At 49.0% G+C, this 26,569-nt stretch overlaps 1 protein-coding gene and 1 long non-coding RNA gene across 2 annotated transcripts in view; one reads left to right on the plus strand and one right to left on the minus strand.

Annotated features, from left to right (window-relative positions):
• The first annotated feature begins 483 nt into the window (after nucleotides 1-483).
• LOC308471848 (olfactory receptor 13H1-like) lies at nucleotides 484-3,768 on the plus strand. Its single transcript, XM_080996135.1, has 2 exons — nucleotides 484-634; nucleotides 1,861-3,768. The coding sequence occupies exons 1-2, from the start codon at nucleotides 591-593 to the stop codon at nucleotides 2,795-2,797; spliced, it is 981 nt and encodes a 326-aa protein (XP_080852261.1). The 5' UTR covers nucleotides 484-590; the 3' UTR covers nucleotides 2,798-3,768.
• Nucleotides 3,769-5,961: 2,193 nt separating this feature from the next.
• Nucleotides 5,962-26,569, minus strand: part of LOC308471874 — a 58,832-nt gene continuing 38,224 nt past the window's right edge. Inside the window, exons 2-3 of the long non-coding RNA XR_013983202.1 lie at nucleotides 6,391-6,581; nucleotides 5,962-6,355 (exon numbers count right to left, since the gene is read on the minus strand). This is a non-coding gene — a long non-coding RNA (uncharacterized lncRNA). The remainder of the gene's footprint in view (nucleotides 6,356-6,390; nucleotides 6,582-26,569) is intronic.

Raw genomic sequence — 26,569 nt, forward strand, 5'->3', positions numbered from 1 at the left:
AACTGACAAAGTGCGATGCTTACACTGATGGAAAGATCATAATAATACAACACTGAAATATTTCCTCCCATTCTTTCAGTCTATCATTGATATTTTAGTGCTGTAAATTTAAGAAGCTATTGAGCCAAATGTTTGGTACTTTTTTCATCAGAAAAAAATCTGATATAGCAATTACCAAATTCAAGGGTTCAGGAGTTCAGAACTTGAGTGAATTTCTGCAACACAATGTGCACTTTTAAGAAGCCTAGATAAAAGTCATATTATCCTTTTCAGTTTATGTTTGATATTTTGGTGTTGCAAATTCTTAGAAGTTGCTTCTAGCTTCTGCTCTTCTTCATTAATTATCCTCATGGGATGTGGTCCCTCTGGGATCTCATAAACAGTTCTGAATTTCCAACGTAAGATCATGGATTTAAAAATGTTTGGAGATAACATAAATACTTTGGCAATACCATAAAAATGTAAATCTTAATTGGTTCCGACAAAACTATGTTTTGTTCTTAGCCAGATGAAGATTCTACAACACTAGTGAGTCATCTAAAGATTTAAATTTCAATAAGTAGGACTAAGTTAAAACGGATGTTTGCTGAATGTTCAAGCGCATTCACAGTGGAGTGATTTTTTTGAGAGGTAAGTGTGATAAAAAGTTTTGAAGATGTGTTTGACGCTGTTTCTAGTAAACAGTTGTATATGGTCTTTCAATATAGAAGGAGACCCTTATGGTAGACAGATATTCCATAAAATATAAGAGTGACGAAGAGTATCTTTTTGAGTTGAGAATCTACATGCACTAATTCAGGACCTAAAGAATACACTTAGAGATATTTTATATGGTTGCTTCATCTCCCCAAATACACTGTGATGCAAACATGTTGTTAGAGCCTTGTTTCAGATTATTATTATTATTATTATTATTATTATTATTATTTACTGCACTTTCTATCTCTTGTTTTTGTGAAACACCTTCAGTGTGTCAAAGTCAAAGAGCAGGAGAAAAATCTCCTAAGGAAATACTACAAACAAACAAACAAACAAACAAACAAATCTGAAATCTGGTATCTGAAGAAGTGTGCTTGCACACGAAAGCTCATACCAAGAACTAACTTAGTTGGTCTTAAAGGTGCTACTGGAAGGATTTTTTTTATTTAAACAAACAAATGTTTTAGTTTGCTCCTTGTGAGTAAAGCTAGCAAGTGTGAAAGGAGTGGGGGAGGTTTGGTTTGAATGCAAATGAAGAAAGGGAAAATGAAGAAAGGGAAAATGTAAATGAAGAAAGGGAAAATACCCTCTATGCTTTCCTAATTACACAGAGCCAATTGAATTTTTTAATCTGCTATCAAATGTTAGTCAGTTTGCAGTACAACCTGGTGAATGTTAATGTATCACCTAAATTAGATTATATGCCTGTTGTCTTTGTCCATGGAGTTTTCTTGGCAGGTATACTGGAGTGGCTTGCGGTTCCTGCTCCAGGTGGATCACGTTTGGTCAAAACTCTCCACTATGACCTGTCAATCTTGGGTGGCCCTGCACGGCATAGCTCATAGCTTCTCTGAGTTATTCAAGCCCCTTCGCCACGACAAGGCAGTGATCCATGAAGGGGATCTGATCTGGTCCATGGGGTCACGAAGAGTCGGACACGACTAAACGACCAAACAACAACAAAATTAGATTAATCAACAAAAGCTTTACATTTTGCCTTTCATTAGTGGCTGGGACTTAGTCATGATCTCTACACATGAACTTTTAATTTGTTTTCCATTTATAACATTTCACAACTGAGGAAATAAACAGAAGGGCTGGAATGTCGTACATGAGGTCCAATGATATTTGATATCACTTTTTACAGGTAACATGTGTCAGCATGGAAGAATGGGGCAACACAACTGCAGTGACTGAATTTGTTCTAATAGGCCTCTCCAGAAACCCCAAAGCACGTGCTGTTTTGTTTATTCTCTTCTTGCTGATGTACGTGGTTGCTGTAGCTGGGAATGGACTTATTGTGGTGCTCATTGTGATGGATTCGCACCTCCATACACCCATGTATTTCTTCCTCAGCAACCTCTCCCTCATTGATGTTTGCTATGTCACCACCTCTGTCCCACAGATGCTGGCCCACTGCTTCACAGACAGGCCCACAATCCCCAAGGGCAGATGTTTTGCACAAATGAGCATTGCTCTGTTTTTGGCAGTGGCCGAGTGCCTTTTGCTAGCAATGATGGCGTATGACCGTCATGTGGCAATATGCTACCCTCTACGTTACAGCTTAATCATGAGCCAAAAGTTGTGCATCTCTCTGGCAGTCAGCCTGTGGTCTAGCTCTTTCCTCCTGACCATTGTTCCCTTTTTCAGTATGCAGGCACGCTTGTGTGGGCCCAATGTGGTGAATCATTTCAAATGTGAGCTCCAGGCAGTGTTGAAATTGGCCTGCTCTAATACCCAAGCCAGTGGAGTCAGCATGATGGTAACCAGTGTCTTCACTCTGGTGTTCCCCTTCTCCTTTGTTTTGGTGACCTATGGTCGCATTGGTGTCGCTGTTCTGCGTATCCGCTCATCACAAGGCCGTAGTAAGGCCTTGTCAACCTGTGGTTCTCATCTGGCTGTGGTGGGAATTTTCTATGGCACAACCTTGGCCATGTACCTCAGGCCTCAAGCCAAAACATTCACTGACAAGGAAAAAGTAATGGCTGTGTTTTATGGGGTCGTCACTCCCATGCTCAATCCCATGATCTACAGCCTGAGGAACAGGGATGTGAAAGGAGCCCTGTGGAGAGCAATTGGAAGGAAAGTGGAGGAATAAAGCACTTCAGAAATTAAATTCTATATTGATAGATAGATATCAGCAGGAATACGTAAAGTGTTTTGTTATTCTGCAAATGGGTGGAGTTCAAAGTAGTGCTAAGGAGATCATTCCATCAGTGTAAGAATTTCTGCTTGTCTGAAGGGAAGGATTTCCACTTCAATGTGCTTCTCTGGAGCAGAATGGGGGGGCCTGCCCATTTGCACTAGCATGAGTCATGCTGACTCCCACTAGCACAACTTATTTAATTGAATCTAGTCCAATATTTTTATTGCTGCTGGTGGTTATGGTGGCAATATAGCTTCTCATAGTGAGGAAAGGAAAATATTTAGCTGTACCCCAAGCAGTTTACAAATCTAACTATAGGCATGGGCTGGGGGAACCTGTGGTCCTCCAGCTGTTTTTGGACTCCAACTATCATCAGTCCCAGCTAGCATTGCCAGTGTGATCAGGGAAGATGGGAGCTGTATTCCAGCAACATCAGGAGGCCCCCAGGTTCTCCATCTTTGCTTGAGTAAAAGAGTAAAAGGCAAGGAAAGGCAAGGATATTTACAGTTTCTTCTCTGCAGATTTCTTGACATCCTCTTTCCAAAAATTGTATGATCTCAGAAGCAGTTTTATTTTTTCAATCACAACTAGTAAGAGATTGGTTTTTGGTTTGCTTTTCCTTCCTTCTTTCTCTTGGGGAGCATTGTTTCCTAGCTTGTCTTCAGAAATTCTCCATTAAAACACACTTTTTAGGCCAGCTAACCAAATGTTAAAAATTTAAATCACCATTTAAATCACCATGTTGTAGTATCATTTAAACTTGAGTGGTACATGATGTGCATAAAATGTTTTTTGTAAGATTAAACCATATTAAACATCTTTCACAGTAAGCAAAGTCCAACTCTTCTAGTTACCATGTGAAAGATCTATCACACAACCCTCAGAAGTACCATTTTCGGCCATCAAATAAATTATTTACATATTCAGAGTACAAACAATTTGTATTAAATTGTCTATGTATTAAATAAATTTATTATATATAAATATCTTCCTCTCCAAGTCCTTAGAATTATTTCCCTCTTATTTTACCTTTAGCTATGAATTCCTTGCTTCAGTTTCTGTTATTCTACCAATATGGCTGTGGGGCTAAAAGAGTATCAGTTGATTATATAGAACAGGTATGTCCAACTTCAAGTAGGCTGTGACCCAGTATCAAAAACTGGCAGTGATCTACCACACTCTTCCATTGTCATTCTTCAACTTAAACATATTATATTTGGCTGAGCTTATATTTGGCTTCCCCAAGGCCTTAGCAGAGGACCATGTCCAGCCCTGCAAAATGCAATATTGCTTCCCACTGCAGGAAGATGAGCTCCCTTTCCTGGGTTTAGGAAGCTGCCTTATACCAAGACAGACAGACCTGACAGATTGGCAGCTTCTCTCCAGAACTTCAGGCAGGAGAATCTTCCCAGCCCTGCCGGGGCCTCAAACCCAAGTTTGCATCCTTCCTCACACAAGCACAAACCGCTCCATGATCATGCTGCTCCCCTGCCCCATGAAAAGTTCCTCAAGGCAAGGTGGCGTGTCACAACCCCCACACCAGCTCCCTCCCAGGGCCCTTGGCACACATGGGAAGCCAACATGCCCCCCCCCAAGTTCAATTTCTCCTTTTACCAGACAATGAGTTCCAACAAAAAACAAAAACAGAACAGTTATACTAAAATTAATCTCCAACCAGATATCCATCCCACCCACCCCCAACAAAGCAAAAAAGGAGAAAAAGAAAGAAAAATTTAAAATGCCACCGACTGCTTAAGGACATTTTAAAACACATTAACCACTTGGAACAGGGAACAATAGCAGAACAACTTCCCACACTTCCCAAAAAGGTTGTTCCAAATGAGGGCCTGGGCCATGCCCCCTGGGCCATTTGGAAAGGCCTTGAAAGGGAGCAGGCCCTGCAGTCCTCACCACAGCCAATGGTCCAAGGTCTCACTGCCACAGGAGTCCTTTTGTAGCTGGGAGAGTGAGGGCCTGGGCCAGTTGGAAAAGCATTGGCATTAAGAATGGCATTAAGAACCATCATCACTGTCATTAAATGAAGAGAGACTTTAAGGTTTGAGTACTCTTCTAGTCTTCTGTGAACCCCAAGAACTCCCGCTGCTACAAACCTTGAGGGGAAACAGCAGGCTGCTGGCAGAGCAGCATCCCCCACCCCCATTCAGCAGCATGGACGCACAGCCCTCCCGCTGCTTCAAAGATTCCCGGGGCTGCAGGGGGAAGCCGAGCCTGCTGGCAGAGAAGCGCAGCTCTCCCCACCGCCCCCAATCAGCAGCCCAGGAGCGCGGGGCATGGGCACACAGCCCTCCCGCTGCTTCAAAGCTTCAAAGCTTCCCGAGGTTGAGGGGGAAGCTGAGGCTGCCAGCAGAGGAGCGCGGCTCCCCCCCACCAAAGAGCAGCCCAAGAGCGTGCCACACTCCGGCAATTTGGCTCCAGGGACCACACATTCGCTCCATAAGACGCACAGACATTTCCCCTTACTTTTTAAGAGTAAAAAAGTGTGTCTTATGGAGCGAAAAATACGGTATCAACAAATCATGTTGATAATGGAGGCTCGCCCATAGGCAGAGGCACACTCCCAGGTCACTCCCACTCTGCCTTTCGAGATTGTGTGACACTGCAGTGAACTCCCCATACCCCACAGAGGAGCATTGAGAGGATTTATGCCTCATTTCCTCTCCTTCCTCTGCCTGAACTTCCTCACAACCCACAGAGGGCTACAAAGAACAACCACCGTTGACTCATTGATGTAGCCGGAAACCCCAAAAACAGTACTTCTGTCTTGTCAGGATTCAACCTCAATCCATTAGTCATCATCCATCCTTCAATCACCTCCAGACACAGGACATTCATTGCCAATAATTGGTTCTGATTTAAAAGAGAGGTAGAGCTGGGTATCATCTGCATACTGGTGAACACCCAGGCCAAACCCCCTGGTGATCTCTCTCAGCATCTCCATATAAATGTTGAAAAGCATGGGGGAGAGGACGGAGCCCTGAGGCACCCCACAAGTGAGAGCCCAGGGGTCTGAACACTCATCCTCCAACATCACTTTCTAGACATGACCCAGTTTGTGTTTGAAACAAAAAAGAAAATGATGACAACTGAAGCAAATATACTTTGTATACCTCACAATACACATGACACTACAATTTATTAAAAAAAGAAAAAGAAAGAAAGAAAAGAAAGAAGAAAAAATAGTTGAGGTTGCCGTCAGTCAAGCAAAGCGGGAGCCGCTTGCAGGGCTTTGCGCGGCTCTAGCTTTGCTTGCTTTACAGCCAGGAGGAGGGACTCTCTGAAAGTAAGCAAAGTGAGAGCCGCTTACGGAGGAGCCAGGGAGGGGGACGTCCGCGCGCTCTCTAAATGGAGCAATGAGGCTGCAGAGGGACGGCAGGGCACAGGAGGGCTTGGATCGGGAAAGATAAAATTTAAGCAACCAGCAGCAAAAAAAACCCCAACCTCAAGCTCTGAGCCACGAGCGCAGTGAAAACCAGGAAGTAAAAAACAAGGCTGGGGAGGGCACGGGATGAGGGAGAGGGGAAAACTATGCAAATCCGTCTCAGCTGTTTTCAGGCAGGATAGATTTGAGCATTGTCTGGGTCCTAGTGCCCCTACCACTTTTTTGTGCTCCATTCTATTGCTGCTGGTGGCTGCTTATCACTCAAACTGAACCTGATACCAGTAGCCACGTGTACAAACAAAGTAGAAGGCTGCAAGGAGGAGCGCTTTTACACAGCTGTCAGAGTTGCTTCCAGATCCTAGCTCACAGAGGATCACGCTAGCCAGCGATCATTAAATAAAAGTCTTTATTGAGTTACAGTTTCCATTCTCAAGCTGCTGCGTGCAACCCTACGTCTAATGGTTAGATCGGCGAAGCTCCATCTGAGTCTCCGCCCCTTGTACACCAACTTAATATCCTAGCCTTGCTCCACCTTTTCCGCCTGACTGTTCTTCTCTGGGTCCCTCTGCCCCCCGGGGTCTCTTCCTTCCGGGATTCCTCTGACGCTGACCCCCCTGACTCTTCTCCCTCCTTTCGGCGGGCTTTAGGACCTGGCTCCCTTTCCGGGCTGCCTACTGCGCCACCTTCCTGTGCATTTGAACTTGGCGCGCGCGCCCAACCTTCCACCTTCCGTCTGACCGTTTCTTCGCTCCCCGATGGAGGTGTGGCCACTCCTGACTCGTGCCCTCCCCCCTGTTGTGAGCTGCCAGCGCTTGATCCCTGGCGCCCTTCCTCTTCCCTGCTCTCTGGCGGTGACGCTGGTCCCGATTTCCAACTGCTCCCCTCTGAGTCCCCTCTGGCTCTATCTTCCTGGGGTGTCCCCCTAGGCTCCCCCCTTGCCCTGGCCACTGGTGCTCCTTTCTGTGAATCTTCTGATTCACTGGAAAGACTCGGAGATCTCGGGTCGTCGTCATCACTCATCTTTTCTTCTGCCTCCTCCCCCTCGCTCTCTGTTTCCTCCCTTGCCCTTGCCTCTGCTCCTGAACCCCTGACATCCATCCCCCCCTCGAAGCCCCCTCTTCCCCCCTCCCCTCCTTCCGGTGCGGGATCTGGGTGCTGCTGTGTCAGGGGGACGAATGTCGGATACAGTTCGCTTCCCGTGGCGGGCCGCCATCCGAAGTCTTCCGGTTCTTCCTCCCTGCTCTCGTTGACGACGGTCACCTCCGCTTCCATCTCTGTGCCGCCGTGCTCGAAACCCGGGTCGTCCCCGAAAACGTCCATGTCCGTCTCTCCCTCGTTGCCTTCTGAAGACGTTGCTCGTCCTGGACCCTCCAGCCACCTTCTGCGGAACTGCTCCTCTGGTCGATCATCCCACCAATACGAGGGTTCTGAAGCAGATCCCGAGGGTGACCCCTCCGGGGAACGGGCGTCTCGTGTCGGTTCCTCGTCCGAGTCGAACCCCCGGAACGTGCTGGCTGAAAGCGTGGGCGTGAAAAGCCAGTCGTCGAAAAAGTCTGCTGGCATTGGCCTATGTGGGAAGAGGGCATGAAACTCTTCTTTGAGCAGAGGTTCGTCTAACGCGTAGCCCGGCACCCAGCTGTTGGCACTGGCCGGGGTGCCCTCCTTGGCGAGAAGGTATTCTACCCCCTCTTCCCCCCATCTGGAGTCCAAAATCTCCGTGACTTCGTTGATGCGCTCCTCCTGTGCCACTCCCCCTTGCCCGGTTCTCTCTCGGAGCGGACCCGGTGCCGTTCCTGGTTCCTGAAACCTGTGAGGTGCCTTGTAGGGAGTGAGCACCGATCTGTGGAACACCGGATGCATTCTGGAACCCTCCGGAAGAGCCAGCCTGAAAGCCACCGGGTTGACCTGTTCTTCGACTTGGTAGGGCCCCAGTTGTTTATGCCCTAGTTTCTTCTTCGCCAACGACCTGGCCGGCACTGCGTGGGCTGCTAACCAGACCCAGTCTCCCACATGGATCTCTTCGCCAACCCTTCTGTGTTTGTCCGCTTGTACCTTGTATGCGTGTTTAGCCAGCTCCAGGTGCCGCCGCAGCTGATCGTGGACCTCCTGCAACTCCGACGCGAACGCATCTGCTGTCTGCGGCTCCCCCTCCCCCATTCTTTCCAGTCCCGGGAAGGTTCTGGGGTGCCTCCCGTTGTTGGCGAAGAACGGCGTGACCCCCGTGGACACGTGCTTCGTGTTGTTGTAGGCGAACTCGGCGAGAGGCAGGTAATCCACCCACGTCGCAGGCTGTTGATTCGCATAACATCTCAGGTACTGCTGCATGATGGCATTGACCCGCTCCGCTTGCCCGTTGGTCTGCGGGTGTCTAGCCGACGCCAGGTTGATCTTGACGTTCAGGAAGCCCATCAGCCTCTGCCAGAAGTTCGAGATGAACTGTCGCCCTCGGTCGGACAGAATAGACCGCGGCAGACCGTGAACCTTGAACACGTGGTCTATGAACAGTTTGGCGGTTTGTTCCGCCGTGGCCACCTTCGCACACGGAATGAAATGTGCCATCTTGGAGAACAAGTCCACCACCACCAGCACAGCCGTCTTGCCCCTCGAGCTGGGCAGATCCGTGACAAAGTCCAGGGCCACTCTCTCCCATGGTTCGAACGGAGTTTGCAGCGGTTCCAGCAGTCCGGCCGGCGGTCTGTGCACTGGTTTGGCCCTCTGGCAGGTGTCACACCTCGCCACGTAGTCCGCGACTTCCCCTCTCATTCCGGGCCACCAGAAGTCTCTGGCTACTAATTCCACCGTCTTCTCCTTGCCAAAGTGCCCGGCAGTGGGCGCGTCGTGCAGCTGCTGCAGTACCTTGGCGCGAAGTTCGTCTCCCGGCACGTAGATGGCCCCTTTACGGATGAGCAAACCACCTCGCAGCTGGAACTCGTCGGTCGCTGCCGTGCCCCTGTGCACCTCTGCCATCTTTGCTTGCGCGAAGGAGTCATCCTGCAACGCTCGTCGCACCGCATCCAGGTCAACTGTTGCCGCCGCGCACGCCCACACTGTCGGTGCGAAGATGTGCACGGCGGCCGCTGGCGTTGCCTCCTCCAGATACTGTGGCTTACGGGAGAGAGCATCCGCCATGATGTTGGTGTCCCCCGGGACATATTCTATTCGGAAGTCGAAATTCGCAAAGAACTCAGCCCAACGTATCTGCCTCTGGTTCAGGAACTGTGCCGTGCGCCAGTGCTCTAGATTCTTGTGGTCCGTGCAGACCTGCACCGTGTGCTTGGCGCCGATCAGGAAGTGCCTCCACGCTTTGAACGCTGCATGAATGGCCAGCAACTCCCTGTCCCAGATGGTGTAGTTCTGTTCGGACTTGCTGAGCTTCCTTGAATAAAACGCTCCCGGCCTCCAAACCCCCTGCGGGTCTTTCTGCAGCAGGACTGCTCCCACGGCTCTGTCCGAAGCGTCTGTCTCCACCCTCATCGGCCTGCTGGGGTTGACATGAAGCAGCTGCTCTTCCGACGCGAAGAGACGCTTGAGTGCCTGAAAGGACTGCTCCGCCTGCTCTGTCCAGATGAACTTCTTTTTCTTGGAGCTGAGCGTGTCCGTGATGGCCGCTGTCTGCATCGCAAAGCCTTTGATAAACTTGCGATAGAAGTTTGCGAAGCCGACAAACCGTTGGACCTCCTTCCGGTTGCGTGGGCTTTTCCAATCCAACACTGCTCGGACCTTGGCGCTGTCCATGGCGAGCCCTTTATCAGACAACTTGTAGCCCAGGAAATCCACCTCCGTCACGTCGAATTGGCACTTCTCCAGCTTGGCGTAAAGCCTATGTTGCTGTAGCCTGCTCAGCACTTCCTTGACGTGTCTGTCATGCTCCTGCTGCGATTCCGAAAAGATCAGGATGTCATCCAAGAAACAGACGCACGTCTTGTAGAGGAGCCCCGCCAACACGTGATGCATGAAAGCTTGAAAAACGTGGGAGCCATTTTGCAATCCAAAAGGCATAACTCTATATTCGTAGGTGCCCAGGGGCGTGAACATGGCTGTCTTCCACTCATCTCCTTCCCGCATGCGAATGAGGTTGTATGCCCCTCGCAGGTCCAACTTGGTGAACACTCTGCCCTTCCGTACCTTTGCGAGGAGGTCGTCGATTCGGGGCATGGGGAAGTCCGATGGCTTGGTCACACTGTTCAAGATGCGAAAGTCCACTACAAGTCTTTTTTGGGGCGTGTCCCGCTTCTTAACAAAGAATACCGGACTGCCCCCCGCTGCCTTGGACTCTCGGATGAAACCGCGCTCCAAATTATGATCTATGAACTCTTTGAGTTCCTGCAGTTCGTCCTCAGACATGGAATACAGCTTCCCTTTGGGCAGCGCCGCCCCCGGCAGCAGGTCAATTTTGCAGTCATATGGTCTGTGGGGGGGGTAGCCTGTCTGCCTCCTTCTCGCAGAAAACCTCCAAAAATTCCGCGTACTTGTGGGGAACCGCTTGCAGCGTGCCTAGCTGCAGCTGTGACTCCTCTTCCCCTCCTTCCTGCCTGGGCACGATGCAGTGTTCAGCGCAAAAGGAAGAGCCGAAGGTCAGCTGCCTCTGGTACCAAGCCAGCGTCGGGCTGTGCTTGTCCAGCCAACTCATGCCCAATACAATGGGCGTGTCCGATAGTTGAGTGACATTGAAGCTGATGATTTCCCTGTGATTCCCAAGTCGCATCACCATTGGTGGCGTCTGCTTCACCACTTGCCCCCCTAGCAGCTCCCTGCCATCCACCGTGACAACCTGCAGGGGCAGCGTGGCAGGCAGCAACTGTATAGCGTGCCGGTCGACAAAGTCCTGCCCTATAAAGTCCGCATTGCTTCCGGAGTCAATGGTGATTGGCACGTCCATGGTGATTCCATTGGGCAGCTGGAGCGACGCGGTGAGCCTCACTACCGGTTTGGGCGGGAGGGGGTCCATGGGCTGTAAAATCTCTGGGGACTGCTTCACTGACACGTCTGGCTGGGCCCCAGTGCCTCTTCCTCCAACCAGACTCCGTCGTTTCCCTGCTGTGGTTGTCCTTGCTGCGTTGCTGCAGTTACCATTGCTGAGGCTGCAGTGTGCTTGTGGAGCCTCTGGGGACACTCTTTCGCCATATGCTGTGGATCATCGCAGATGTAACACTTCCTGTTCCCTCTAGGAGGCTTCGCTTTCACTGCTGCCGGTGCTAGGGCTCTGGCTGCTGACTGAGCCCTTGCACCTCCAACCTCCATAGGTTCCGCTCCTCCTCCTGGCGGAGGCGTGGATTGCGCACGCGCTGCTTCTCTGGGAAGGAAGGAGGAGCCCCTGGCTGGTTCGCGCCCTCCACGCCCTTCGCCACTGCTCCACGGACGTCCTTCCAGCCGCACCCCCACCGCCAGCGCCCTCTGAACGATCTCCTGCGTGGTCCGGGGTCTCTCCCCCCTCGCAATTTCATCTTTAACCGAGCCGTGCAATCCCTCCCAAAACAGGTCTCTTACAGGAGCCGAATCTCTGTCCCATTCCAGAGCACTGACCAAAGCGAAAAAGCGGGCATGGTACTGCCTTACGCTGGCCCTCCCTTGCTTCAGTCCATGTATCTGCTGCCGAACAAGATCCACGTCAATGCTTGACAAAAAGCACCCATCCATCGCTTTAATAAAGGCATCCACATTTTGGAGCGCCGGATCCTTATCTCTCCACAAATTGCGCAGCCATGCTTTAGCATCTCCATGCAAATGGGACATGATGAATCCCACCTTCTCTTGCTCATCTCTAAAGTCTTTGTTCAGCAGTTGCAGTGCACACATTACATCTGCTCTAAAGTTGGGGTACTGTTGCAAATTCCCATCGAAGTGAGAGACCAAACCGCCTGTTCGTCTCCCCAACCCAATCCCCTCCGGTTTGGGTGTCAGTTGCCCTTGCTTCGTAAGCACTTCCAACCTGACCTGGAGATCCCTGTAGGCGGCAGCTGCGTCCTCCTCTCTCTTCCTGGATGCAAGAGCCTCGGCATTCAGTCGCGACACTGCTTCTCTGAGTTCCACTATCTGCTGTTCGGCCGTCATGTTGTCTGCCGTTCGTGAGCTCGCTAGTAGGCACCCGCTTTCTCTCCTCTCCGCGAGGCTGTAGATGCCCACAATTTAAGGGATGGAGCTTACTGTCAGAGTTGCTTCCAGATCCTAGCTCACAGAGGATCACGCTAGCCAGCGATCATTAAATAAAAGTCTTTATTGAGTTACAGTTTCCATTCTCAAGCTGCTGCGTGCAACCCTACGTCTAATGGTTAGATCGGCGAAGCTCCATCTGAGTCTCCGCCCCTTGTACACCAACTTAATATCCTAGCCTTGCTCCACCTTTTCCGCCTGACTGTTCTTCTCTGGGTCCCTCTGCCCCCCGGGGTCTCTTCCTTCCGGGATTCCTCTGACGCTGACCCCCCTGACTCTTCTCCCTCCTTTCGGCGGGCTTTAGGACCTGGCTCCTTTTCCGGGCTGCCTACTGCGCCACCTTCCTGTGCATTTGAACTTGGCGCGCGCGCCCAACCTTCCACCTTCCGTCTGACCGTTTCTTCGCTCCCCGATGGAGGTGTGGCCACTCCTGACTCGTGCCCTCCCCCCTGTTGTGAGCTGCCAGCGCTTGATCCCTGGCGCCCTTCCTCTTCCCTGCTCTCTGGCGGTGACGCTGGTCCCGATTTCCAACTGCTCCCCTCTGAGTCCCCTCTGGCTCTATCTTCCTGGGGTGTCCCCCTAGGCTCCCCCCTTGCCCTGGCCACTGGTGCTCCTTTCTGTGAATCTTCTGATTCACTGGAAAGACTCGGAGATCTCGGGTCGTCGTCATCACTCATCTTTTCTTCTGCCTCCTCCCCCTCGCTCTCTGTTTCCTCCCTTGCCCTTGCCTCTGCTCCTGAACCCCTGACAACAGCTAATAGCAAATCCCCTGCAATCCAAGTCCTCCTCACTTGCTCAAATCTATTCTGCTTCAAAACAAGGAGCGGAAGGAACAGGCTGCAAACTGTTAAATGGAAAAAACCCCAGGCACAGGGCAAATACCTTAAGTATACCTGTCAGAGCTGCTTCCAGATCCTAGCTCACAGAGGATCACGCTAGCCAGCGATCATTAAATAAAAGTCTTTATTGAGTTACAGTTTCCATTCTCAAGCTGCTGCGTGCAACTCTACGTCTCATGGTTAGATCGGCGAAGCTCCATCTGAGTCTCCGCCCCTTGTACACCAACTTAATATCCTAGCCTTGCTCCACCTTTTCCGCCTGACTGTTCTTCTCTGGGTCCCTCTGCCCCCCGGGGTCTCTTCCTTCCGGGATTCCTCTGACGCTGACGCTGACCCCCCTGACTCTTCTCCCTCCTTTCGGCGGGCTTTAGGACCTGGCTCCCTTTCCGGGCTGCCTACTGCGCCACCTTCCTGTGCATTTGAACTTGGCTCGCGCGCCCAACCTTCCACCTTCCGTCTGACCGTTTCTTCGCTCCCCGATGGAGGTGTGGCCACTCCTGACTCGTGCCCTCCCCCCTGTTGTGAGCTGCCAGCGCTTGATCCCTGGCGCCCTTCCTCTTCCCTGCTCTCTGGCGGTGACGCTGGTCCCGATTTCCAACTGCTCCCCTCTGAGTCCCCTCTGGCTCTATCTTCCTGGGGTGTCCCCCTAGGCTCCCCCCTTGCCCTGGCCACTGGTGCTCCTTTCTGTGAATCTTCTGATTCACTGGAAAGACTCGGAGATCTCGGGTCGTCGTCATCACTCATCTTTTCTTCTGCCTCCTCCCCCTCGCTCTCTGTTTCCTCCCTTGCCCTTGCCTCTGCTCCTGAACCCCTGACATCCATCCCCCCCTCGAAGCCCCCTCTTCCCCCCTCCCCTCCTTCCGGTGCGGGATCTGGGTGCTGCTGTGTCAGGGGAACGAATGTCGGATACAGTTCGCTTCCCGTGGCGGGCCGCCATCCGAAGTCTTCCGGTTCTTCCTCCCTGCTCTCGTTGACGACGGTCACCTCCGCTTCCATCTCTGTGCCGCCGTGCTCGAAACCCGGGTCGTCCCCGAAAACGTCCATGTCCGTCTCTCCCTCGTTGCCTTCTGGAGACGTTGCTCGTCCTGGACCCTCCAGCCACCTTCTGCGGAACTGCTCCTCTGGTCGATCATCCCACCAATACGAGGGTTCTGAAGCAGATCCCGAGGGTGACCCCTCTGGGGAACGGGCGTCTCGTGTCGGTTCCTCGTCCGAGTCGAACCCCCGGAACGTGCTGGCTGAAAGCGTGGGCGTGAAAAGCCAGTCATCGAAAAAGTCTGCTGGCATTGGCCTATGTGGGAAGAGGGCATGAAACTCTTCTTTGAGCAGAGGTTCGTCTAAAGCGTAGCCCGGCACCCAGCTGTTGGCACTGGCCGGGGTGCCCTCCTTGGCGAGAAGGTATTCTACCCCCTCTTCCCCCCATCTGGAGTCCAAAATCTCCGTGACTTCGTTGATGCGCTCCTCCTGTGCCACTCCCCCTTGCCCGGTTCTCTCTCGGAGCGGACCCGGTGCCGTTCCTGGTTCCTGAAACCTGTGAGGTGCCTTGTAGGGAGTGAGCACCGATCTGTGGAACACCGGATGCATTCTGGAACCCTCCGGAAGAGCCAGCCTGAAAGCCACCGGGTTGACCTGTTCGTCGACTTGGTAGGGCCCCAGTTGTTTATGCCCTAGTTTCTTCTTCGCCAACGACCTGGCCGGCACTGCGTGGGCTGCTAACCAGACCCAGTCTCCCACATGGATCTCTTCGCCAACCCTTCTGTGTTTGTCCGCTTGTACCTTGTATGCGTGTTTAGCCAGCTCCAGGTGCCGCCGCAGCTGATCGTGGACCTCCTGCAACTCCGACGCGAACGCATCTGCTGTCTGCGGCTCCCCCTCCCCCATTCTTTCCAGTCCCGGGAAGGTTCTAGGGTGCCTCCCGTTGTTGGCGAAGAACGGCGTGACCCCCGTGGACACGTGCTTCGTGTTGTTGTAGGCGAACTCGGCGAGAGGCAGGTAATCCACCCACGTCGCAGGCTGTTGATTCGCATAACATCTCAGGTACTGCTGCATGATGGCATTGACCCGCTCCGCTTGCCCGTTGGTCTGCGGGTGTCTAGCCGACGCCAGGTTGATCTTGACGTTCAGGAAGCCCATCAGCCTCTGCCAGAAGTTTGAGATGAACTGTCGCCCTCGGTCGGACAGAATAGACCGCGGCAGACCGTGAACCTTGAACACGTGGTCTATGAACAGTTTGGCGGTTTGTTCCGCCGTGGCCACCTTCGCACACGGAATGAAATGTGCCATCTTGGAGAACAAATCCACCACCACCAGCACAGCCGTCTTGCCCCTCGAGCTGGGCAGATCCGTGACAAAGTCCAGGGCCACTCTCTCCCATGGCTCGAACGGAGTTTGCAGCGGTTCCAGCAGTCCGGCCGGCGGTCTGTGCACTGGTTTGGACCTCTGGCAGGTGTCACACCTCGCCACGTAGTCCGCGACTTCCCCTCTCATTCCGGGCCACCAGAAGTCTCTGGCTACTAATTCCACCGTCTTCTCCTTGCCAAAATGCCCGGCAGTGGGCGCGTCGTGCAGCTGCTGCAGTACCTTGGCGCGAAGTTCGTCTCCCGGCACGTAGATGGCCCCTTTACGGATGAGCAAACCATCTCGCAGCTGGAACTCGTCGGTCGCTGCCGTGCCCCTGTGCACCTCTGCCATCTTTGCTTGCGCGAAGGAGTCATCCTGCAACGCTCGTCGCACCGCATCCAGGTCAACTGTTGCCGCCGCGCACGCCCACACTGTCGGTGCGAAGATGTGCATGGCGGCCGCTGGCGTTGCCTCCTCCAGATACTGTGGCTTACGGGAGAGAGCATCCGCCATGATGTTGGTGTCCCCCGGGACATACTCTATTCGGAAGTCGAAATTCGCAAAGAACTCAGCCCAACGTATCTGCCTCTGGTTCAGGAACTGTGCCGTGCGCCAGTGCTCTAGATTCTTGTGGTCCGTGCAGACCTGCACCGTGTGCTTGGCGCCGATCAGGAAGTGCCTCCACGCTTTGAACGCTGCATGAATGGCCAGCAACTCCCTGTCCCAGATGGTGTAGTTCTGTTCGGACTTGCTGAGCTTCCTTGAGTAAAACGCTCCCGGCCTCCAAACCCCCTGCGGGTCTTTCTGCAGCAGGACTGCTCCCACGGCTCTGTCCGAAGCGTCTGTCTCCACCCTCATCGGCCTGCTGGGGTTGACATGAAGCAGCTGCTCTTCCGACGCGAAGAGACGCTTGAGTGCCTGAAAGGACTGCTCCGCCTGCTCTGTCCAGATGAACTTCTTTTTCTTGGAGCTGAGCGTGTCCGTGATGGCCGCTGTCTGCATCGCAAAGCCTTTGATAAACTTGCGATAGAAGTTCGCGAAGCCGACAAACCGTTGGACCTCCTTCCGGTTGCGTGGGCTTTTCCAATCCAACACTGCTCGGACCTTGGCGCTGTCCATGGCGAGCCCTTTATCAGACAACTTGTAGCCCAGGAAATCCACCTCGGTCACGTCGAATTGGCACTTCTCCAGCTTGGCGTAAAGCCTATGTTGCTGTAGCCTGCTCAGCACTTCCTTGACGTGTCTGTCATGCTCCTGCTGCGATTCCGAAAAGATCAGGATGTCATCCAAGAAACAGACGCACGTCTTGTAGAGGAGCCCCGCCAACACGTGATGCATGAAAGCTTGAAAAACGTGGGAGCCATTTTGCAATCCAAAAGGCATAACTCTATATTCGTAGGTGCCCAGGGGCGTGAACATGGCTGTCTTCCACTCATCTCCCTCCCGCATGCGAATGAGGTTGTATGCCCCTCGCAGGTCCAACTTGGTGAACACTCTGCCCTTCCGTACCTTTGCGAGGAGGTCGTCGATTCGGGGCATGGGGAAGTCCGATGGCTTGGTCACACTGTTCAAGATGCGAAAGTCCACTACAAGTCTTTTTTGGGGCGTGTCCCGCTTCTTAACAAAGAATACCGGACTGCCCCCCGCTGCCTTGGACTCTCGGATGAAACCGCGCTCCAAATTATGATCTATGAACTCTTTGAGTTCCTGCAGTTCGTCCTCAGACATGGAATACAGCTTCCCTTTGGGCAGCGCCGCCCCCGGCAGCAGGTCAATTTTGCAGTCATATGGTCTGTGGGGGGGTAGCCTGTCTGCCTCTTTCTCGCAGAAAACCTCCAAAAATTCTGCGTACTTGTGGGGAACCGCTTGCAGCGTGCCTAGCTGCAGCTGTGACTCCTCTTCCCCTCCTTCCTGCCTGGGCACGATGCAGTGTTCAGCGCAAAAGGAAGAGCCGAAGGTCAGCTGCCTCTGGTACCAAGCCAGCGTCGGGCTGTGCTTGTCCAGCCAACTCATGCCCAATACAATGGGCGTGTCCGATAGTTGAGTGACATTGAAGCTGATGATTTCCCTGTGATTCCCAAGTCGCATCACCATTGGTGGCGTCTGCTTCACCACTTGCCCCCCTAGCAGCTCCCTGCCATCCACCGTGACAACCTGCAGGGGCAGCGTGGCAGGCAGCAACTGTATAGCGTGCCGGTCGACAAAGTCCTGCCCTATAAAGTCCGCATTGCTTCCGGAGTCAATGGTGATTGGCACGTCCATGGTGATTCCATTGGGCAGCTGGAGCGACGCGGTGAGCTTCACTACCGGTTTGGGCGGGAGGGGGTCCATGGGCTGTAAAATCTCTGGGGACTGCTTCACTGACACGTCTGGCTGGGCCCCAGTGCCTCTTCTTCCAACCAGACTCCTTCGTTTCCCTGCTGTGGTTGTCCTTGCTGCGTTGCTGCAGTTACCATTGCTGAGGCTGCAGTGTGCTTGTGGAGCCTCTGGGGACACTCTTTCGCCATATGCTGTGGATCATCGCAGATGTAACACTTCCTGTTCCCTCTAGGAGGCTTCGCTTTCACTGCTGCCGGTGCTAGGGCTCTGGCTGCTGACTGAGCCCTTGCACCTCCAACCTCCATAGGTTCCGCTCCTCCTCCTGGCGGAGGCGTGGATTGCGCACGCGCTGCTTCTCTGGGAAGGAAGGAGGAGCCCCTGGCTGGTTCGCGCCCTCCACGCCCTTCGTCCCTGCTCCACGGACGTCCTTCCAGCCGCACCCCCACCGCCAGCGCCCTCTGAACGATCTCCTGCGTGGTCCGGGGTCTCTCCCCCCTCGCAATTTCATCTTTAACCGAGCCGTGCAATCCCTCCCAAAACAGGTCTCTTACAGGAGCCGAATCTCTGTCCCATTCCAGGGCACTGACCAAAGCGAAAAAGCGGGCATGGTACTGCCTTACGCTGGCCCTCCCTTGCTTCAGTCCATGTATCTCCTGCCGAGCAAGATCCACGTCAATGCTTGATAAAAAGCACCCATCCATCGCTTTAATAAAGGCATCCGCATTTTGGAGCGCCGGATCCTTATCTCTCCACAAATTGCGCAGCCATGCTTTAGCATCTCCATGCAAATGGGACATGATGAATCCCACCTTCTCTTGCTCATCTCTAAAGTCTTTGTTCAGCAGTTGCAGTGCACACATTACATCTGCTCTAAAGTTGGGGTACTGTTGCAAATTCCCATCGAAGTGAGAGACCAGACCGCCTGTTCGTCTCCCCAACCCAATCCCCTCCGGTTTGGGTGTCAGTTGCCCTTGCTTCGTAAGCACTTCCAACCTGACCTGGAGATCCCTGTAGGCGGCAGCTGCGTCCTCCTCTCTCTTCCTGGATGCAAGAGCCTCGGCATTCAGTCGTGTCACTGCTTCTCTGAGTTCCACTATCTGCTGTTCGGCCGTCATGTTGTCTGCCGTTCGTGAGCTCGCTAGTAGGCACCCGCTTTCTCTCCTCTCCGCGAGGACGTAGATGCCCACAATCTAGGGATGGAGCTTACTGTCAGAGCTGCTTCCAGATCCTAGCTCACAGAGGATCACGCTAGCCAGCGATCATTAAATAAAAGTCTTTATTGAGTTACAGTTTCCATTCTCAAGCTGCTGCGTGCAACTCTACGTCTCATGGTTAGATCGGCGAAGCTCCATCTGAGTCTCCGCCCCTTGTACACCAACTTAATATCCTAGCCTTGCTCCACCTTTTCCGCCTGACTGTTCTTCTCTGGGTCCCTCTGCCCCCCGGGGTCTCTTCCTTCCGGGATTCCTCTGACGCTGACGCTGACCCCCCTGACTCTTCTCCCTCCTTTTGGCGGGCTTTAGGACCTGGCTCCCTTTCCGGGCTGCCTACTGCGCCACCTTCCTGTGCATTTGAACTTGGCTCGCGCGCCCAACCTTCCACCTTCCGTCTGACCGTTTCTTCGCTCCCCGATGGAGGTGTGGCCACTCCTGACTCGTGCCCTCCCCCCTGTTGTGAGCTGCCAGCGCTTGATCCCTGGCGCCCTTCCTCTTCCCTGCTCTCTGGCGGTGACGCTGGTCCCGATTTCCAACTGCTCCCCTCTGAGTCCCCTCTGGCTCTATCTTCCTGGGGTGTCCCCCTAGGCTCCCCCCTTGCCCTGGCCACTGGTGCTCCTTTCTGTGAATCTTCTGATTCACTGGAAAGACTCGGAGATCTCGGGTCGTCGTCATCACTCATCTTTTCTTCTGCCTCCTCCCCCTCGCTCTCTGTTTCCTCCCTTGCCCTTGCCTCTGCTCCTGAACCCCTGACAATACCTTTAAAGCAACAGTGCTCTTTCCCTCCCTCCTCCCCACTCAGCTCCCCAAAAAGCTCCTTCAGTGTGGTGTAGTGGTTAAGAGCGGTAGTCTCGTAATCTGGGTAACCGGGTTCGCGTCTCCGCTCCTCCACATGCAGCTGCTGGGTGACCTTGGGCCAGTCACACTTCTCTGAAGTCTCTCAACCCCACTCACCTCACAGAGTGTTTGTTGTGGGGGAGGAAGGGAAAGGAGAATGTTAGCCGCTTTGAGACTCCTGAAGGGGAGTGAAAGGCGGGATTTCAAATCCAATCTCCTCCTCTTCTTCTTCTTCTTCTTCTTCTTCTTCTTCTTCTTCTTCTTCTTCTTCTTCTTCTCTCCTCCTCCTCCTCCTCCTCCTCCTCCTCCTCCTCCTCCTCCTTCTCCACACACCCCACGCGTGCTCCTTGTCCCTTGAGTGCTTTTCCTTCCCTCCCCACTTAAAACGTGGTTACAAAGCACCACATGGATCCTCAGGATTTTTGCACTGGGTCACCCCAAATTCACCATCAGATCACATAGCATGTCCATGGCTACAGCCTGCACCAAAACACACACATGCACCCACTGTTTCATGGGGCCGCAATGGCGCAAAAACGTGGTTACAAAGCATGGATCCACATGGATCCTCAGGATTTTTGCATTGGGCTACCCCAAACTCACCGTCAGATCACATGTCTGTGGCCACAGCATGAACCACAAAAATCATGCATCCACTGTTTCGTTTAGAATGTTTTTTTCTTGTTTTCCTCCTCTAAAAACTACGTGCGTGTTGTGGTCAGGTGCGTGTTATAGAGTGAAAAATACGGCACTTAAAAGAAATATTTCTGGTCTTTTTAAAAATGTTATTTTAAATATTTTTTTAAATTCTTGTATACATTATTCAAAAATTCTCAAATTTCTACACAGTTCCACCACATGTGTAAATAAGACCCATTTTCCTTATTGCATCTCCAACATAGGGGTGACCTGTTTTTATACATTTTGGCAAGTTGTACGGATGTTTGATGCCACCTGTACATCGCCTTCATAGTATTTTCCCTAAGATTATAACAGGCCGTAAACTTAATGTCTTCTTGCCATACTTTTTCCCATTGTTCCATAAGAATGTTGTAACCTAGGTCTTGCACCCATCTTACCATCACAGTCTTTACCTGTTCTTCTTTTAATTCCCATTCTAATAATAGGTCATAGACTCGTGAGATATATTTTCCTTTACTTTGTATTAGTTCTTTTTCAAATTTCGATGTTTCTTTTGCAATACCTATTTTCCTGTCAATAATTAATCTTTGATTTACTTGAAAATATTGCAGCCTGTCTTGTCAGATATTCCTAAATTTCTTCATACTTTTTTAGGGTTGTCTCTTCCTGTTTTTCTTCTAACATTACTCGGTATGTGGCCCATACCCCCTCCATGTTCTTTTTCTTAACTGCCATTGCTTCTGTTGGCAACGTCCACAGAGGTATTTTTGGTTCCAATATTCCAATATATTTTATCCAGATCTTATATAATGATTTCCTTATTAGATGATTCAGGAAACCCCTATCGACCTTCACCTTCTCATAAATTTGATAGGCATACCACCCATATTGATTATTATATCCCTCCAAATCCAACGCATCTGAATCCAAAGACTGGATGTTGAGCCATAGAAGACCTGTGGCTGCATGGTATTGTTCTAAATCTGGAAGTGCAAAGCCTCCTCTCTCTTTTTTATCTGTTAATAATTGGTATTTTATTCTCGGTTCTCTCTCCCCCCCCTTTCCATATGAATCTTGCCATATCTCTTTTCAATACCTGAAAACACTTCATCCCTCCCAGTATCAGAATTGTTTGAAATAAAAAGATCATTTTGGGAAATATATTCATCTTAACTACTGAGATTCTGCCCCATAGAGAGAGTTGTAATCTTGCCCAGTTTTCCATATTTTCCTTAACCTCTTTCCATACTTTGGTGTAGTTATCTTCATAAAGTTTAATACCCTTTGTTGATATACAGATTCCTAGATATTTTACCTTGCCTTTAATCTCTGTAAGCTGTTGTATTTCTTTTCGCCCCCCTCCGTATTTAGATTTTTAGTTAATATCTTAGTTTTTTGGTAGTTTACCTTCAGGCCCACCACTTTTCCATATGCTTTACTTCCAGCGCTGCTGAGATACTTTCTTTTGGTTCTTGTGTTGTTATTATCAAGTCATCTGCAAATGCTCTAACTCTATATGGTTTTTTCCCCCCAATTGTAATTCTTTTTATCTTTTCAAACGGGGGCAAGAATTGAAAATTCTTCAGTCAGGTTTCCATTTATAATTAACCTTGCTTTTTGTTGTTGGTATATCGCTTCTATTGCCTTTCCCACTTGCCCTTCTACTCCCAATATTTCTAGTTGGTTTTTTTTCATAAAATGCCAGGAGACATTATCAAATGCTTTTTCTGCATCCAGCAGCAAAAGTGCTGCTTTTTTATCAGTTTTAAATTCTAAATATTCCAAAATATCTACAATATTTCTGGTGATACTCGAAATTTGTCGACCTGGTAAGAAACCCACTTGATTGGGGTGTATTAATTCTTTTAATATCTCTTTTAATCCAGCAAAAAGTTTATAGTCACAATTTAGTAAAGATATTGGTCTGTAGTTGGGCATTAGTTCAAGATCTTTGTCTGCTTTGGGTATTAATGTAACATACGCTTCAGTCCAGGATCTTGGTATTTTCCCATTTTCAAAAGTTTGGTTCATTATTTCCTGTAGTGGGGCTAGTAATATGTAATGGCTTGGCTCTCCCACAGAAGCGAGACACCGGCAGTAATTATCTCAGGTTTATTGCTCAAACACATAAATCACTCCAGAGCTCCTTCACTCAGTGTCTGACTCTAAGTTAGCAGTTGCCAAGTCTAAACTCCGCCCCTTCCTCTTCTTCCAACAGTGGAAAAAACCCTTTCACTTCGGGGGGGCCACTGGGGGGGGCGCATCAGAAGATGGCTGACAATAACATCTCTCCGAACCACACGAGGTAATTTGGAGGCTATGATGGGAGTAATTAGCCTCCCTACCCCCCCAGGATGGGGGGGGACTGCCCTTGCCTGCTGTGTCCCATACCACCCCCGAATTTGTGGGGATGGGGGCACTAGGCCCAAAGCCCTCCTGTGGGATTTCGGCGCTCCTGGACGCCGCCTCTGATTGGCGCCACTAGCTGCAAGAACTTCAAAAGAAACAATTTGGATGAAGGAATGCACATATTTCGAGGAAGGAAGGGGAGCAAAGACTGCTAACAGAAGAGATCTCTGATAAATTAAGACGAGTCAGAGGAACAAGCATAGATTATGAGAAGATACGCCAAGACTCGGTATGGCAAAGGGGCTGATGGGGGAGGGGGAAAAAACTTTCCTTTCTTTCTTTTATGTGATTAAACAAGAATCCCCCCCCTCACAAGTCAGGAATGTCGATTTAAGGACTTAAGCTGTGGATTTAAGGCTGTGTGGAGATAAACTTTCAAACCAAAGCATGTTTTAAGAAGAGCGTGGACTGTATAAGGGCTTTGGAATGACGCAGTTAAAAATATCGTCGCCATATTGGGAAGTTCTGTCGGAGGACTTAAGTCTGAGAGGAGAAATAGAGAAATAGAGCTGTTTTTATATTGTGGATGAAACTCCTCAGAGGGACTTAAGATCGACAGTTCTGTAATTAATGATGGAAAGAGCGATGTTATCTATGAAGGCGATGTTATATGGAAAAACGGAAAAATTCACACAGGATTATTGTTGGTGTTTATCGGCTTAAGGAGACTATCAGAAGAGATCATAAAGAAAAAAGAGAAAATATATGAACAAGATGTGATGTGGAAACAGCAAGATAAGACTGGATAGAATTATGAACTCTGTTTGGACTGATTTGGACTGATTTGGACAGTAACACAGTAGCAAGAAGATGATCAGAATCCCCCTTCGGATCTTGAAATATGGGTCCCCTCAACAAAAATTTGAAATTCGGCTTTGTAATTCGGAATTTATGTGATGTGATTTAATTTGATTTGATTGGCCGGTTAATAATTTTTTTTTTTTTTTTTTAAAAACTTTCACTTCCGCTCTTTCCCCCTCCTCTCACTGACCTTTTCGCACCTTCGAGTTTTTGGGCTAGCTATTCCCCTTCTGTCTCTGAGCTATCTGCTCCTTGCTCTCTGATGTTTTCTGAAGCTATGCCACTCGGCTTCCCCTCCTCCCTCTCACATTCCAGTGTCCTTATTTCCCTTGGCTTGCTTAGATTCCCAGCCTCTGTCAGCTCCGGAACGAAGCTGACATAATATTTCTTCTAACTTTTTTGTAATATTCTATTGGCAGTTCATCAGGACCAGGTGTTTTACTTGGTTTCGTTTTTTTCATTACATTTCTGATTTCTTGTACGGTTATTGGGGTATTTAACTTTTTTATTTTCTATTTTTTATTGGCCACTATTTGATGTCTTTTTAGATATTGTTCTATATCATCTTTATTTTTTCCTTTTGCTTGTATAACTCTTCATAATATTTCACAAATTTCTGCGTTATTGTCTTTGGATCGTCTATAATTTTTTCTCCTATTTTTAGCCTATTTATTCATTTTTCATTTTCTTTAATTTCCAAGCCAATTATTTGCCGGGTTTATTAGCAAATTCAAAATTATTTTGCATCCAAATTTTTGAATTCCAATCCATTTCCTGTTCAATTTTTGTTTCATATTCCAATTTTAATAATTTAATTTCCTTTTTTATATTTTCATTTTTTGGATTTTTATTTAATTCTCTTTTTTTTATTCATTCAATATTCTATTTTTTGCTTCCTCTTTTTCTTTTCTTTGTATAGCATTTTTTAAAATGAAATATCCTCTGATGACTGCTTTACTAGTATCCCAAATTATTCTCAATTCTGTATCTTTTTTGCTATTGGATTTAAATAATTCTTGCAAAGTTTCTTTTGCACCTTCTAGTATCTTCTCATCATACAATAATGATTAATTTAATTTCCATCTTCTTATTCCTACTTCCCATTCTGGTTTTAATTGAAGTAAAATCGGATTGTGGTCCCAAATTGTCTTTGTTAGGATCTGTGTCTCATGTATTCTCCCCAATAAATCTGTAGATTGCCATATGGCATCAATCCTACTTGCCTTTTTTTTTTAATTCTGAGAAATAGGTGTATTCTCTTTTTAATTCATGTTTGAACCTTCAGGAGTCTTTCAGATCCAAACTTTCCACCAGTTTAAAAAAGTTACTGGGTAATTTCCCTTGTTTTCCCCTGTTTCCTGATCTGTCCAGTTGCGGATTCACAACCCCATTCAAATCTCCAATTAATATCATTTTTCTTCTGTATATTCCAGCATCTTAGTTTCAATTTTTTAATCCCCCCCCATTGGGTGCATAGATTCCTATTATGTAGATTGTTTCCCCTTGATATTTTATTTTGAGTATTACTGGTCTCCCATCTGGGTCTGTAAATAATTATTCTGGTTCGAGGTGGGGCTTAACGTAAACCACCACTCCTCTTTTTTTTAACTTTGTCAGCTGCAATGAATTCTACTCCTTATTTTGGGTTTATCAATACTCTTGATGTTCTTTCGTGATCTGTGTTTCCTGTAAACAAATCATGTTGAACTGTTTTAGCAGAATATGTTTTAGCAGAATAGGTTGTGTTTTATTTCTTTTCTTTAATTGTTTGATCCATTTATATTCCAAGTAAGTATTCTAAGATTCGTTTTATTATTTAATAAGAAAACCTTCAGGTGTGGTGACTCTATTTACTCTCTGGATTGTGATCTTAATGTGAGGTTTTTGGACTGAGATTTCTGTCTGTTTGTTGTTTCTTGACTCCTAGTTTGTTCCTTTATGTTCTAGCGAAAATTTCTGCCTCTTCTACTGTTTTGAATTTCCTTCTTTTCCCTTTAAAATTAAAGGACAGTCCTTCAGGAGATCCTTATTTATAAAATATTGATTTTGCTTTTAGGGCTCTAGGCAGAAAGTGGTATTTGTCTCTTTTTCTTAGTGAACATGGTGGGACTTTTTTCATTATTATGATCTCTTCTCTTTCAATTCTGAATTTCTTTTTCCTTCTTGTTTGTAGGATCTTGTTTCTTAATTTATTTGTAATGAATGTGATCAGGCAATCCCCTGGCCAATTATTCTCTTTTGCTTTTTTTGAATTTACTTTGAACACAGATTCTATATTTTCCAAAATTTCTTCTTCATTTATTTATAGCCATGTGGCTAGTTCTTTCAAGATAATTTTTTTGTAAATTTCCTTCCAGAATCTCCGGAATTCCTCTTAATCTGAGAGTTTTATCTCTAGATTGCATCTGCAAAATTGACATGGCGTCCCATGTGGCTTCCTGTGTTATTTTGAAACCCTCTCTTTCTTTTTTAGCCTTCTCACATTCCTTCTTACATTCTTTTAATTCTTTTGAGAGTTTTTTGGCCATATCCTCAAAATGCTGTGACTTATTTTTAAGTTCTTGTATCGATTTTTTAAGTTCCTCATTTTTCTTGGAGAGATCATTCACTTGTAGTTTCAGTTCTGTGATTGTATTATCTTCAATTCTACCACTCATTTTATATAGTTTTTATCTATTCCTTTCATTTTATTATTCATCTCCATTTTTAAGTCATTAAATTCTTTTTTCATCTCCCCTATATCACCCTTCAAACTCCAAATTAATTCTTTAAC

The sequence above is a fragment of the Podarcis pityusensis genome (genome assembly GCF_964106645.2).
Source record: "Podarcis pityusensis genome assembly, chromosome: 2".
In the NCBI taxonomy this organism is placed as follows: domain Eukaryota; kingdom Metazoa; phylum Chordata; class Lepidosauria; order Squamata; family Lacertidae; genus Podarcis; species Podarcis pityusensis.

What these genes read in the sequence shown, in the direction of transcription:
- LOC308471848 (XM_080996135.1), top strand. Translation starts at nt 591, where the DNA reads ATGTTCAAGCGCATTCACAGTGGAGTGATTTTTTTGAGAGGTAA. An exon ending in GTGATTTTTTTGAGAGGTAA is followed by an intron (nt 635 to 1,860) that starts GTGTGATAAAAA and finishes AACATGTGTCAG; the next exon opens with CATGGAAGAATGGGGCAACA.